At 37.0% G+C, this 15,720-nt stretch overlaps 1 protein-coding gene across 1 annotated transcript in view; it reads left to right on the top strand.

The window, feature by feature from the left end:
• The window catches only part of GIGYF2 (GRB10 interacting GYF protein 2), a 125,661-nt gene that overhangs the window by 17,855 nt on the left and 92,086 nt on the right, over positions 1-15,720 (top strand). Inside the window, exon 3 of the mRNA XM_082658051.1 lies at positions 6,574-6,657. Coding sequence (XP_082514177.1) covers positions 6,617-6,657 — 41 coding nt within the window. The 5' untranslated portion in view covers positions 6,574-6,616. The remainder of the gene's footprint in view (positions 1-6,573; positions 6,658-15,720) is intronic.

Genomic DNA, 15,720 nt, shown 5'->3' with positions numbered 1-15,720 from the left:
CCTTCAGAACTAGTGTAGCTAGCTGTAGTGTGGTGTCCTGGATTAGATCCTGGAACAGAACAAGGACATTGTTGGAAAAACTGGTTAAATCCGAGTTTAGTTACTAGTGGTGTACCAATGTTGGTGTCTTAGTTTTGACAAATGTACTGTGGTAATGTAAGTTGTTTATATTAGGGGAAACTGAGGGAACTTTCTGTAATGTCTTTGTAACATTTCTATAAATCCATAATTATTCCTAAATAAAGTTTATTTTTTTAAAAAACAATACTATTGTAGATCACAGCAGCTAACTTTTCTTCATTCTTCTCAAACCTTACCCTGTCATCTGCTCTGTCATTTGCCTACTGCTTTGAGAAAATTGAGGCCATCAATGTGAATTCCCCACAGCTTACTCTTCCTCCCCACCTCCCCAAAGAAAACCCCACAAAAATAAATTTGCACGTATCTTAAGTCATTTGGACATACTTTGCTCTTGTCACAAGTGGATAGGGATAGTTTTTTTCTCCATTTGTTCTCTGAAGCCCCATCCACCCTGCCTTCTCAGAGCTTCATTTCTATCATATTTTTATTAAATTGTTTCTTTACTTTTTAATTCTATTAGTACTTTTCCATTAGGATATTTTCATCTAAAATAAAAGGGGAAATTTTCTTTCTACTCTGCTTCATTTCTCTTCACCTTTTCGCAGCTAAGATTCTAGAAGAAGTTGACTGCATTTGTAGTCTGCCTTTCCTCACCTCCCAACCACTGAAGTCTGGCTCTGTCCCTCACCACACTTCTATAACTGTACTCTTAAGTCAACAATGACTTCACTGTGGGAGTTAATGAAGATTTTTCAGTCTTTCTCTTTTTTGACTTCAATATTTGAAACTTCTGAATTTGTCCATTTTTTTTCTTTGCCAGTGCTATCTTTGTTAACACAAATTAGTAACTTACTAGGAAAAGAATTACTCATAATTCCACCATTCAGAATATGAACATCTGTGGGCATATCTATATGTACCCACTAAGAATGTATTTTAAAATGTGTTTAATATAATTATATTCTCTGTATTCTATAACCTGTCTTGAACACTTAACATATTGTTGACATTTTTTCATGTTAGTGAATATACTTATTAATCATTACTGCTCTCTCTTCTCTACTGGTATGTAGATACATACAATCTGTTGGATTTATAACGCCCCTCCTTTCTCTTTAGCTCTTACTGATTCATTCTCTTCCTGATTCATTCATTCATTCCTGATGCCATTCTCTTCCTGGCATCCTGAATGATCTTTCTACAGTGCACATTTCATCCTGGACACTTTCTTGCATAAATCTTTTCATAGCCTTTCATTGCTCTTGAGATATAAAATACAAAGACTTCTGTGATATGACCATTGCTTTACCAAACTTCACTTTAGTTTTTAGCCTTATTGAGCAAATGGATAATCTCCCCAAAAAGAACCTAGCTTTTTCTGCTTTCTGCTTCAGGTAAGGTGAATGTGGAGAAAGCTAGAGTCAGTGAATTTGATTTTAGGTGAAAGGTTAGGGCTAGAGATACCTAACTACATGGTCTTTTTTTTCCTTCCCGTATCCTCCTGCACAGTGTTTGCAGAGGCTTTGTTCTTGTCTCTTGAGCTTGTCCCTTCTTGATTCCTACTTTGGGATAGTTTCATTGAATTTTTGATTTCAATTCTGTAGATTTACTTCCAAATCTATGTCTCTTATCCTGACTCTACAGTGGAGTTTCAGGTGTATGTATATTATGGTCTTTTGGATGGCTCCTCAGGCACCTCACATTCATTTTGTCCAAAACGGTGTGTCCTTCCTCCCAAATTTGATTCTTTTCCGTCTTCTCTTTCCTTTAAAGCTTTTCTATACAGATTCAAAAAGCACCCCACTGCCAGTATTGCATGCTATAGATTCCATTCCATTTCTGCACCCTTTGTTTAGATTTTCCTTCTTCTACTTTGGGAAATATTTTATGGAGTGTTTATTTGAATGGATCCTTGGTTTTGTATAAGCCACTGTAAAGGAGGGAGGGTGAGCCTTCTGGGGTAAGGGAATGGCATGAGCCAGAACCACAGAAGAAGAATGCAGTAGAGAAGTAGAAAGTTATCATCTGGCTTTGAGTTTGGAGGTGAAACAGTGGGAGATTGAGTTGAGAAGGTGCAGATTGTTAGATTGATGGGAAGCTGAAAATATGAGGATTTTTGACCATACACAGTAGGTTTAGTGACTGTTATAAAGAAGGGTAGGCATGACCAGAGCAGTGCTTTAGAAAGATTGATCTTATTGGATGTAATCAGAGGCTGAGTCAGGGAAGCAGATTAGAATTTAATTGTAATAATCCAGACATGAGTTAACAGATGTTTGGCTATAATGAAAGCAGAATGCAGAAGGAATCTTGAAGGAGGAATTGACCAAATTTCAGGCAAAATGATTGGATATGAGGGATAGAGAAGAGGAATGAATTTCTGATGACTAGCCTTTTGAACCTGGCTGATCAGTGGATGGTGAAAACAGTGGTACCTTGATCAGTTGTTGTTAGATGGATATCTGGGAGGAGCAGGCTGCTGGAAAGCCACGTAGGTCATGGGAGAAAAAAGTCAAATATGTAATTCACAGCAGGGATGGGGGGCAGTTCAGAAATTTGTGGAAGAATTTTTGGTTGCTCTTGCTATGACAGCACCTCCACTGCATGTTCTATGTTAGATCCCCCATGATTCAGCAGGCAGAGTTCTACCCGAAGTGTCGGTAGAGAACGCCATTGTAAGTAAGACTCAAGACAGTATCTACACAGAATTTATAGTTAAATAAACAATGGGTACGCTGAGGGAAGTTAGAAAAGGAGAGAAGCTTTTGGGGAATGGTGACTAAATAGGAAGGAAGTGAAGATAGGAAAAATATATCAGTATATTGCTGGTCGTGGAGGAAAAGGAAGGAAATTGTTTCAAGAAAATGCAGTCTAAAGAGGCAGAAGAGCATGGTGGGAGCACAGCCTCCAGAGTCTGGCTCAAATCCTGATTTGCTATAAAAATTCAGACCTGTTTTCTAATTGGTCACAAGTCTGCGGGGGGTTTGAATTGACAACATTTAGCTTGGTGGGGTTTAAGTGACGGCAAAGCCTATGCTAATTTTGATACCTCACTGCATCCTTAGAAAGGGCAATTGAGAAATAAGTCCCACTTTCCATTCCAAATAATTTATAATTCAAAGACATCGTGTAAGACAATCCCTCCAGTACATATAAATAAATACATTAGAACTGGGCTCATTTAAATTGATTTGGAAGGAGCAATCTGGGGTGGGGAATTCAGGATTAGAAGTTACAGTACTTCAAATGTTTAGATTTCTTCAGTCATAGCTTTTAGATTTCCTGCTTTAATTCATAAAGGAGAATGAGCAGAACACCATTCTGAGTAACGTAGGTCTCTTTAGTTGATAATTAAATTGCTTGGATTATTATTCTAGGTTCTTAAAAGTTCTCCAGAAAACTCTTACCATAGGAAGTAGTAAATGGTGGTTAGGCTCTCAGCTCAAGGCATTAAAACTTCTGAGCTTTTAATGTTTTTGCTGTATGGTATTTTGTCTCTACCTAAAGGTTTATAGGTGGAATGAGTGATAAAGGTTTCCTTGCTCTATGTTCTTTAGGTGCTGCCTGCATCCAGGGCTTCTGTAACACAGAAGCACAACACAACTCTAGGGGCCTGCACAACACAACTCTAGGGGCTCCATTTGCATCCTTTGTGGTAATGGCGCCCCTGGAGTTTGTATTTCCATGACCTGTGTAGCCTTGTAGTAATTAAAAGGGGAAAAGAATATTAAATCTCTAAGAATGATTTTAGTATTTTCACAAATATCACAAATAATTCAGTTTTTAATTGAGACTCACTTGCTTTATAAATGCAGTCTGGTTCAAATCTGGACCTGCTTTATTAATTCAGAGCTGTTTTCCAGTGGTCAAAGTCCAAAGTCCATAGGGGTTTGAATATAAAACATTTGGCTATGTGGAGTTTAAAATGGTGGTTAAAAACACTCCTTCAGGATGTTTTGTGTTACAATAAAATCTTATAGTTGTAGTCTCTACAGGTCTGCTTGTTAGCCAAGTAGGTCCACGTACTTTTTTAAAGCACACTGAATTGATTTATGCTAAATAAGTTTACACAGCTGATTTTTAAGCAGGATACTTGTCCTAATCTACAGTGGGCACCTTACCTGACTTATCACTACTTTGACAAGTGATTTCATTTGGGATGTACCATAATTTAATTGAATCTAACATGCATCAGTTGTGAGCTTCTTCGTTTTATATATTACTTAGAAAGAAATCATACCGCCAAGTAAACGCTGGCACAGTTTTTTAATTACTTAGACTTTTTATTTTACATTTTGAAAAAGAATTCTTTTAAACTTATTTAGCAAATAAGGCTAATAGATTTTTATTATATAGTATATATTTTGTGCATATATAAAAAGGAAAATAAAAGTGAAATAAATTGGTTAAGATATTCTTCAGCTTTCTACACATTAAGTCTGACTCTTCTAAATTGTGAAAAACTTAGGACTGTAGAAGTCTCCTTCTTCTTCCCTCTCCCCACCCGTGTAGTGTCCTGTCATTAAGGGTGTTGGCGATGAAGCATTTCTTAAGAGAGTGCTCCATTATTCTCTCATTGATTTAAAATTCAGTGATTTGGTGCTTGTGAAGTTCTTAAAAGCAGTCTGAACTGTTTAATTTTTCCTCTAAATACTTCAGGGCTGCTGCATGTGGCCACATGGATTGTGCAGTGTCAAGTCTCACTAGCAAACCACAACAAGCTTATCTTCATGTGGTTTTTTTTCCTTTCTCAGGTTCTGCAAAGCACTTGCAATCATTCCTCCAGTGATGAAGAGTTACTTCACTAATATCCTATTGCTGTATTTGCTTTCTTTTCTGTTACACAGTACGTTTCAATTTAGAATCATAGCATGATCTTTTTGAAGGTGTTTTAAGCAGCACTTAAAATCGGGTACAAGGATGACGATAAGGAGCGGCTCTGACCATGTTTCACCCTTGTGCGGACAATGATGGCTGTGACCCAGCTTCCCTTGTGGGCCGGTAGCAGTTGTAGCATGGCACTGATGAAGATGCATTCCAGTTCCAGAGAGTTTAAAGTGTGAAAACCATATGCCTTATGTTTTTTTGGAATCATCAGTATGAGGTGGGGAGGGCACTAGGTTGATCTCAGCTTGGGTCTGGTGTGCACGCTTGTCTGGCCAGGCAAAAGGTAATCAGGGTTAAGTAAGAACATGGGAATCTCCTTGGAACCCACATGGTTGACACGGGGCCAGAAATACTTTCCAGGAAGAGGGCAGATAAATAGCTGATTCTGGACGTTAGCACATTTTTACTTTGCCGTTTCTGTGTTTTAGACCAATTTCTAGTTTATTGTTTTTAGATCTTTTAAACAGCAACAATCAGGGCGATGTGATACATCTTGGACATATTAACAGTATGTTACAATGTTTACAGTATTTTCTGTTTTCTAAACTCTCATGTCATTTTTTTTCAGCTTTATTGAGATATAATTGACATAACATTGTGTTGGTTTAAGGTGTCAGATGTGTTGATTTGCTACATTTATATATTGCAAAATGATTACCACCATAGCATTAGCTAACACCTCCATCCTATCACATAATTACCATTTCGTTTTTTGTGAAAAAGAAACTCTTTTTAGCAACTTAGCAACTTTCAGGTATATAATACAGTATTATTAGCAACTTTCAGGTATACAATACAGTATTATTAGCTATAATCACCACACTGTACATTAATTCCCCAGAACTTGTTAATCTTATAACTGGAGTTTGTACCTTTGACCAATATCTCCCCATTTCCCCCACCCCCCGCCCCTGGTAACCACCACTCTGCTCTCTGTTTCTATGAGTTTGGCTTTTTAAAGATTCCACTTATAAGTAATAAACAGTATTTATCTTTCCCTTTCTGACTTACTTCACTTAAAGATTTGATATCTTGAAATTGCTCTTGATGGATCACTCATGAAATTGGTTAGCTTATTATTTTAACTTGATGGTCCAAGGTAACTTTTAAAGAATCACTAGAGTGTAAAGGGCTAAGCAGACAGTGGGGAGAGGAGAGTTGTGGCGGAAGCTGTGAGATAGGTAAGGAGAATCTTTCATACACCTCATGGTGATGGGAGAGCCATTGCAAGGGAGTAACACAAATTAAAATGTAAATCTGTTACCCTTCATTCCCTCCCCATTGCTCGAAGGCTAAAAAAAGAAATCCTTAATTTGGTCCCCAGTGCCCTGCATGGTCTTCTACCACCTATCTCACCAGCATCATCTCGTACCATGCCTCCTTTCCCCACGTAAACATAAAAAGATGGTGAATTGGGATGTAAAGGTGGATTTATTCATTTTTACTTTGCCTGCTATATTGTTATAAATAGGGATTAAGAGACCTCATTCTGGTGACTGGTTGAGAGGAGCCACAAGCAGAACACACTCCCTAACTATACTTTCTGGGCTGGAATTCTGCATTTAGTCTTGACCAACTGTATGGAGATATTTTTCTCTTTAACAGGTTTCTCCTCAAATAAAAATCTATTGTAAACATACGGAAAAGAATGGCAGCGGAAACGCAGACGCTGAACTTCGGGCCCGAATGGTGAGTTTTCAGAATCTCATCCTGTTCGATATTGGATGACTAGCACAGTAGTAGGTGTTTGTGCCCGTGTTGGGGGGTTTATAAAATGTGCATGTTTTTGAGACTTTGCTTTATGTGCCTGCTTGGAAACAGTATAGCTAGTCTCGGAATAAGTTATGTTTGCTTAGTGACCGCATTTATACTTTATTAAAAAATCTTCCTGTTTTGATTGTGTAATGATAATGGATTTAAAACTCCCCCGAGTCCCACCACCCTAGTAAATTATTTGTGCTTGAGCCCTTATCTAGGTGCATATATAACTTTATATAATTGTAACATTTTTATGTGTGTATGCTTTCTGCTACAATGTTTGTTTGTGAGGGCTATTCATAGACTCATTTGACAAAATAGTTTTTATTAAATTATTATTTGAGTTTTATTTTATTGATGGGCTAGGCAGGTGATCCAGAATTACACTGGCTATTAACATCCCATTTAGGATCGGGTTAGCATTTCCATAATAATTAATTGACCTTTGAGTCTCTTACAGATATGTTTGGACCCCGAATATGGAATTCTCATGGAATTTTGAGATCCATCACCTTGTAGTGTGACTTTTTCCCCCCTTCTTCCTTTCCCCCCAAAGTTGGTGATTGAAGATCCTCTCATCAGTGGAGTGAATAATGATAGTTGCTTTTTCCATTCAAACGTTGAACCAGAGGCAGTATATAAAATAGATAAATTGGAATAGTCTCTTAAATATTCTTGATTGTTTAGGTGGTGGTGGTTTGATAAATGATCCAGACTTCCTGTAGTGACTCCCTATTTGAGGACTCTTATTAACTTACCTTATTATATGCATTTCTTTTTATGTGTATTTCCTAAGTTTTCTTGGCCCTTATAGCTAGCATTTGGAGACTGAGGAGAAATCACTATTTGAAATTCTAAGAACTGATGCAACTTATGTACTTTGGGAGTTTATTTTGGAAATGTTGCCCTAAGTAATTCTGCACCTTTTTTAGTTCTTATTACCAAATCAGTATATACTTCTAGAAAAATTAGAAATTACAAGTAATCCAGAAGAAGATATAATCACCATAATTTCACTGTCCATGGTAACCACTGTAAATAGGTTGGTGTATCTTTCTAGGTAGTTTTGTGTATGCTTATTTGTGTAAATGTACATTTATTTTCACAAAAATGGGATCATACCGTACATTCCGTTTTGTAACCTGCATTTAAAAAAGAACCACATCAGCAATATCTTTTTTTATCAATAAATATTTCCTGTTACTTTAAATGGTTGCATCATTTATTCAACTAGTCTTCTAGATGCAGCACATACAGGCTGCTCTCAGTTCTTCATTATTATAAAAATATTGTTGATGAACATTCTTATAGCTAAAACTTTATTCACATCTTACCAGGTGGCTTTAAATTCGTATAGCCCACTTTGTAAAGCATTTTGTATGCAGCTTCTCTGCCTTCATCTAGAATTTGTAACTGCTGCTCTTTTGTATTTACACACTCTCTTGTCTCTTTCTTTGTAAAAACATGATTAAAATTGTCAGCTAATTTAAGGTAGTTTTTTTTTTTTCTTCCAGTATCCCTCTATTAAGAAATAACAATGAGAGACAGTACCAGGAATTTAGCTAAAACAAAAGGAAAAAAATGCACTCCTGGTGATGTTTTAGAATCATTACACATTTAACTTCATGCTGAATGGGTTGACAAACTACGGCCACGGGACTGTAAAGTTTTGTTGAAACACAGCCACGCTCATTTGTTTCCATAGTATCTGGCTGTTTTCACACTGGTGGCAAGGTTGAGTAGTTACGACAGAGGCCATCTGGCTCAAAAAGCTTAAATATTTACTCTCTGGCCGTTTACAAAAAAAAGTTTGCTGGCCCCTGTCCTAAACCATGGGTTCCCAAAGTCATTTCAGTGAGTCATTGACCCAGTCTATCAGTAGCGTCTTACACATCCTTTTCATCGGTACTCTGAAGTTTTGTTTGATCAGCCCAGTGTTTTACACAAAATTTGAATTGACGTAGCTTTAGCAGAGGAAAGTTACCAGTCCCATGCTTAAGCAGTAGCTTTACCTAACTGTTACCTCTGTTACCCTGCAGGCATTAGAATTTAGGAGGCTTCCCTTAGTCATCTGAAATGCTGATAAACTGAGGAGCAAAGGTCTAAGTAGGCACACTGCCTTCTTTGCACCATCTTTCAAAATTTCTTCTGGCAAAGGGAATATATGAGACCTTGAAGTAACTCAGGTAACCCTGATCTAGAAGTATGAATGGAGACTGCCGCTGTGTTTTTTCTGCATGTAACATTACATTCATTGTGAAACTTGAGGTAAGGAGCTGTGTCCAGAATAACTTGAGAATCAAAGTTTAGAGTGATTACACTGAGTCTGTGTGTAACTGAACCATACAGAAACATTTAGTGATACTATATTCTTTCTACTAAGGTCATCATTTTTATAATGGTGTAAAACATAATGTTCAGTAAGTGATGTATAAAAGGAAGAGATTTATTTGACAGTAGTGAAGATGGGAGAGCATTGAAAATTGTGCTAGGGACAGACCATGAATGACCATAAGCATGGACTTTTTAAGGTAGGTCAGGAAGAATCATTAGGTCTTAGCATATCTTTATATTTAGGATAAAGAAATGTATTACATAATTACCAAAGCAGTTTTTAAAAGAGTGAGATAGATTTAATGGAGGAGTAAATCATTTTTTAGGTATAAAACGAGTCACTTTAAAACTTTACTCAAATATTACCACCTTAGATGTTTTCTGACCACCTGTATAACAACTCCCCTTACTCCCTACCTCCCTTTTCCTGTTTAATTTTTTTCTTCATGGTCTATATCAAAATATAACATGCCAAATATTTTACTTATTTTCTTTATTATTTATATTCCATCCTCCAGCCCCCACTAGACTGTGCGCTCCTTCGAGGGCAAGTACTTTGGTCTCGATTTTGTACTGTTTGTTCATTGCTGTATCTCCAGTGCCTGGCACATAGTAGGTGCTCAATAAATATTTGTTAAATGAATGAGTGAATTGTTGGAAAGGAAAGTTGTTTTTAATATTTTGCTATTGTCAGTATGTATACACATCCTTGAACAGTTCTTTTTGTGTTGCTGATTACTTCCTTTGGAGTAATATCTTAGAAATGGAATTATTAAATCAAAAGTTTAATTGTTAAGGCTTTGGATGATATATGGACAGACTGACCACAAGAAGGATTGTATGAATTTAATTCCCATTCCCTGTCTGTTTACTTCACCCTTGACAGAACACAGAGTACCACCTTGAAGAAAAAATTTTTTTAGTTGTAAATCTAGTAGATTTAGGATTTTAAAGAATTTTTTTGTTGTTAGTCCCAGTAGTAAAATAATTCACGCTCATTCCATAAAACCTTGGAGGAAGCAGTAGTACAAAAGGAGAAAGAAAAGATCTAAATTACCCTTAATCATGCCACCCAAAGGACCATTGTTAATATTTTGGTTTGTATCCTCATATTCTTTCTTGTTTGCAAATAATTGTATACTTCAAGACATTTTTAAAAAGCAAGACAAATTCATTGTAACTTGCTTTATTTTGGGATTTTTACTTATTTATTATTTTTATTTTGAGCATTCAAAATCTACTTCGATAAGTCTGGATAATAAAGGAATTTATTATAGCGGAATGAATAATTGCAGACAGTTACCTGGCTTTATGGGGAAGGAGCCAAGGAACCTCATTTGGTGTCTTTCTGTCTCATCTCCATGGCCTTAAGGAAGTATCCCCAGGTCTTTCCTTGCAAAAATGAATGAGGCACTTTTGTTTTTCCCAAAGCACTTTGTTTAGACCTATGTTAAAGTAGTTATGACCTTGTACTGTGTCTCTTTATATGTGTTTACCTTACTCAGAAAAGAACTAATTCCATTAAGAAAGGCACTGTATTTCTCAATTTTGGTAAACCCATTGTTTAGCTAGTGTAGGTACTTAGTAAATAAATATTGAATGATTCAAGTCTTAGGGTGGGGGATATGGGGGCAAGAGAATTCAAACCTGAGATTGCTAGGTTACTATTCATGATCTTTGTGGAATTGTGGAGAAAATGAGAGATGTTCTAGGGGATGGAATGCATTAATAGTCCCAGTTTGCAAAAAGAGTAAAAGATAACTGCCATCTGAAGGAATGGTAAATTAGATGTTATCCTAGGGTGTATTTTAGAAGAGAATATTAAAAGTTGTTTAGAAAACATTTTATCAAGTGCCTCATATGTTTTATGTCTTGGGTTAGGTGCTGAGGCAACAAGGATAAAGGACATGGTACCTACTTTTGAATTATTTAGTGGGGAAGCTGACACTAAATAATTTCACAGTAATGTCAGTGCTGTAAAGGGAGTATAACGCCAGTACAGGATATTCAGCTGCTCATTTGATGCCTGTAGGCATCTCATCCTTCATAGTTTTCCAAAACTGAGCTTATGAATTTTGCTCTTTTAAATTTCTTCTTTTATTTCATCTTAATACCACAGTGTGCCCCTTTCCTCAAGCCAGAAGTCTTGGAGTTATCCTGGATATTTTCTTTTACTTCTGTATCCCTATGTCTATTCCACCACAATGTTGGGTCAGTTCTACCTCTAAAATATCTCTTGAATCCATTCATTTCTTTCCATCTTCATTGCCTCTACCCTAGTGTAAGCCAGCATCATCTCTGACATAAACTATAAGGAGTGGCCTTCTGATGTTTCCCGACTTCCATTCTTTCTTCTAATTGCTCTCCCCACTGCAGCCAGAGTAATCTTAAAATGTAAATTGGATCAAGTTTTCTCCAGAATCCTTCACTAGCTCTCTATTTGTATGACTGTTTATTAGCTTTTTTTGCCACTAGACAATTAGTTCCATGAACATTGGGCAGATACTTGTGTGTAGATTTCTCTCCTTTCCCTCCTACTGCTCTCTTTCCAACCCCCATCCTCCTCATTGTCTCTGTTGTTTTCCTTTCCTCCTTCCACTTAATCTGTCTGCTTCCAGGCAGTCCCCTCCACACCCCAGGTGAAAAAATACTAGATTAGAAAAAATATTCCAGATAGAAAAGGCATGTGTAAAGACAAGGGGACAGGAAAGTGTAGGTTTAAGAGGGGAATTGCAAGACATTTGCCTTTACTGTAATGTGAAGTGTGGGAGAGAAGAGCTTACAGGTAGCCCTTTCATGTTAAGAAGCTTTGGATTTTATTTGATCATTGTGTACCAGTGAAGAATTGTTGAGCAGGGAGTGTTATTCAGATTTGCATTTGAAATAAATAACTGGTAGTAGTGTGGAGGATGGACTATGACTAATTAAGTTTAGGGTGCCGCTGCAGCAGTCGAGGTAAGAAATGAAAGTGTGAACAATAATAGGTTACTTGATCAGGGGATGGTTTGAGAGATACAGGATTTAAAACTGGTGGGATGTTGTAATTGGTTATGGGAAATGGATAGAAGGTGAGGAGTAAAGGATGATTTCCAGACTCTTAATCCAGTGGCTGAGTAGATGGTGGTATCCTTACTTGCCTTTGGGAATACAGGTGTTGAAGGAGGTTGGGATGAATAAACTGATAAGTAGGGTTTTGGATATGATAAACTTTAAGGGCTGTGAGTGGTTGAATAAGAAAACCCTACTCTAGTGAAGAGTCAGAGCTGGAATTGAGAATTGTGAACTTAAACAGAAGTGCTTTTTGATTCGTGTGTCTTCACACATCTACATTGAAATTCTGAATTACTTTTTTAAGCTGAAGTTTGGATTTTGGACAACAGTTAACAAGTGAGGACTGTGGAGTACCGGGGGGCTTTTAGACAGCCCTGCTGCTGCTACCTATCAGTTACTACTAGTACTACTAGGAGTAGCACTGGGCCTCCTGTGTTAAACAGATCTCCATATGGCTATAGGAAGATGAAGATGGTAAGGGTAGAGAAATTTCACTTGGGCCTGGTGTTGAGGTTACTGAACTTTCTAGAGCAGTAGAGTGGTAGGGGAGAAGCCAGGTTGTGCTGGGTTTTGAAGTGATTGGGAAGTGAGAATGTGGAGATGTCTCTGAAATGAAGAGGAAAGATGACCAGTGCTGCATAGGTAGAGGGGGATCCTACATTAGAGGAGTTTTAAACAAATCACTATTAGATATATTTAGAGATGAGGGGAAAGCCAATAGGGAAGGGATGAATTTCTAAGAGAGCGTTGTATGGCGCAAGATCCTAGGAGAGTTAAAGGTCACTGGTGGATTTTTAGGGAGAGACATTATCCACATATGTTTTAGCTTTTCCAGATATCTGTAGGTGAAGGAAGACTTGGGATAGGGTTTGTTAATTATTTAGTATAGCACAGCCATTACCCTGATTCAGGCTACCATCTTCTCCAAGTTTGAATTACTCTCAGCCTGCCTTGGTCTGTTCTCTTCACAGTAGCTAGAGGAATCTCTTGAGTATGCATTCTGGTCGTGTTACTTTTTAGGTCTGGTGCCTATAAGAAGTGTTCAGTTCACAGGCATGGAAAGCTGGTGGGGTTTGTGGGTGGATTTGAAACCTTGTGAGGAGCAGATGAAATTAGGGATGTTGGGGAGTGAGAGGGAAAGTCTCTGGTGAGATGAAATAACTGCAAATACTGGGATGATTTTCACTTGGAAGAGCGCTTAGATGTGCCCTCTAGTGGTAGAAACTCTTGGGGAGCATATTTATTGACTCAGTATAAGAAAGATATTTTAAAATTTTATATTAATTATATATATGTATATATATTTAAAAATTAATTTTTGGCAGAATAAACCGTGGCTATTTTAAATAAAAATTTGGAAAGATTTTGGTCTTTTTAGTCATAAAAACCTAGTTTTGGACTCTGTTCTGCTGGTGGTGATTGTGGGCAAATTGCTTAACTCCTTGGCTTCATTTTTCTCATCTGTTCTATTGGGGTTGTTGTGGAACTTAAATGGGGTAATGTATGTGTAACGTTCCCAGCTTCAGTTCTTAGTGGATATTAATTCCACTTTCTCAGGAAAGAGCTCAAATGTACATGAATTTGATGCAAACCACTGTACCGGAAGGTCCTTCAGCAGTGGTTGGATCACTCCTTCGTGGGCATGTTGTTTTCTTACTGGTTTGTTTAACCTGTCTTGTAGGAGTTAGACTCAGTGACCTCTGAGTCCAAGAATAATTGGAAAGAAAATTGAAAGACCAACCCAGTAGCAGTGAACACTGCTAGCACCCAGATTGTGCCTTAATATATATATTACTAAAGAGGATCAGACTCTCTGGTGAAATGGTGATTCTAAGTCTGAGGCAAGAAATAAGCTGATTTTGGAACATTTGACATACCAGATAGAAAAGAAGCTGTTAAAGACTACTAGGGTTGGGTCAGAAGGACTTGGGAGCCAACCTGAAGCCTCTCCCACTGGGCAAATATGAGATAGTTTGAGTATTGCTAAGAATAATTGCCGTGAACTGAAATACATTAATAAAAAATAATTTGTTACTACTGGAGGATGTTAGTGAACCAAGTCATTATTTTGAAAATTAATAAGTGAAAAGGAAGAATGAAGGCTTTTTCCTTCCTTTCTTATATGAGCTGTATATCCTCTTAGGTAATACCAAATAGTGTAAGAGGGAAATTTCTCTTTGTAGAACTGTTCAAGCTAGCAAATAAAGAAGAAATGATAAAGTCACTTTGCAACCTTAGTGAACATAAGGATCTAAGCTTTGGTCGTCAGGGACTGCTTAGCCTCGCAGAACCAACCAGGCAGTATGTGTCTCCTGATGGAATAACACACCACCACGTGGAAGTAGTCTTGCCAGGTCTGATCAGGACTCTGCATCCAGTCACCAATTTACATGAAACGCAGAGAACAGAGAAACATGTTAAACTATATCACAGGGATAAAATCAGCAAAATCGAGACTTAAAAGAAAAATCCTTATCTTTTAGAGAGAACATTCTGAAATATTTACAGATGAGATAACTTTTCTTCAAAAGATTTTCTCAAAACTTGAAAATAATTTGCCTCAAAAATCTTGAAAGCCAAAGATTTCCTTCAAAATAGTATTAAAGGATGGTTAGATGGTGCTGCAGAAGGAGCAGTATGGATTGGGGACTGGGCGACGGGTACATGGCAGTTTGCTATATTCTTCTTGGTACTTTTATGTATGTTCAAAATTGTCCATAGTAAAACATTAAAAAATAAGTGGAAAGAGAAGACAGAAACATTGAAATAAAAAACAAAACCCTAGAGTCTCACTTTACTAATGCATACTCCTTTTTTTTTTTTTGGTATTGCTTTCTGCATGTAAGCACATTTTATATATTAACTATGTACATACTGTTTTTTCCTGCCATTTTTGAATAATGTGCAAGTATTTACTATGCTTGGCCTTCACACCTTTTAATGTATAATTTGTAGACCATTCTCCCCTCCCCTTTTTTGTCAATAAAGCTTAGCAGTTTGGGGGATATATTTTAATGCTTCTGTTGAATTTTCCTTTGTGCTAAACTACTGCATTGCAGTACCGTGGTCCCTTTTACCCTTGTTATCTATTACTTTATAGAACTTTGGGCCACTCCCAGATAATCAGCTACTCCTGATGGTAGTTTTCCCACTTGCTAGTTGATGCAGTGCTGCAGTACGATCATACTCTTGCCATTTTTTTGCTGAGGTTCTCCCCCGCACCCCGCTCCTTTTTAAAATAAAAGCATCTTATTATAAAATTAAAATGTTTCTCTTTTCCCAGTTCCATTCCTTAGAGGCAGCTGCTATTATCAGCTCGAAGTATATTTTTACTTTTTTTTCTTAGTAAATATGGCTTTTATATTTTTTCTCCTTGTACTGCACTTTTTTCACTGCATTTTTAAATTCTCTATACTGATCACTAATTGCTTTCATTAAAAGTGAATTATGAAATATTGTGGGCATATATAAAAGTATTATCTTTTTTATAAGCTTCTGTATTTTGCTTTTTCTTTTGTGTAGCATACTTTGTTAAATATTAGCAAATCATTCTTTGAAGTGGCTGTTCTAGTTTATAATCCCACAAATACTACTTGAGAATTTGCATTG

The sequence above is a fragment of the Grampus griseus genome (genome assembly GCF_964374135.1).
Source record: "Grampus griseus genome assembly, chromosome: 7".
In the NCBI taxonomy this organism is placed as follows: domain Eukaryota; kingdom Metazoa; phylum Chordata; class Mammalia; order Artiodactyla; family Delphinidae; genus Grampus; species Grampus griseus.
The sequence above is the reverse complement of the archived record's forward strand: the minus strand, read 5'-3'. Positions and strand labels throughout refer to the sequence as shown.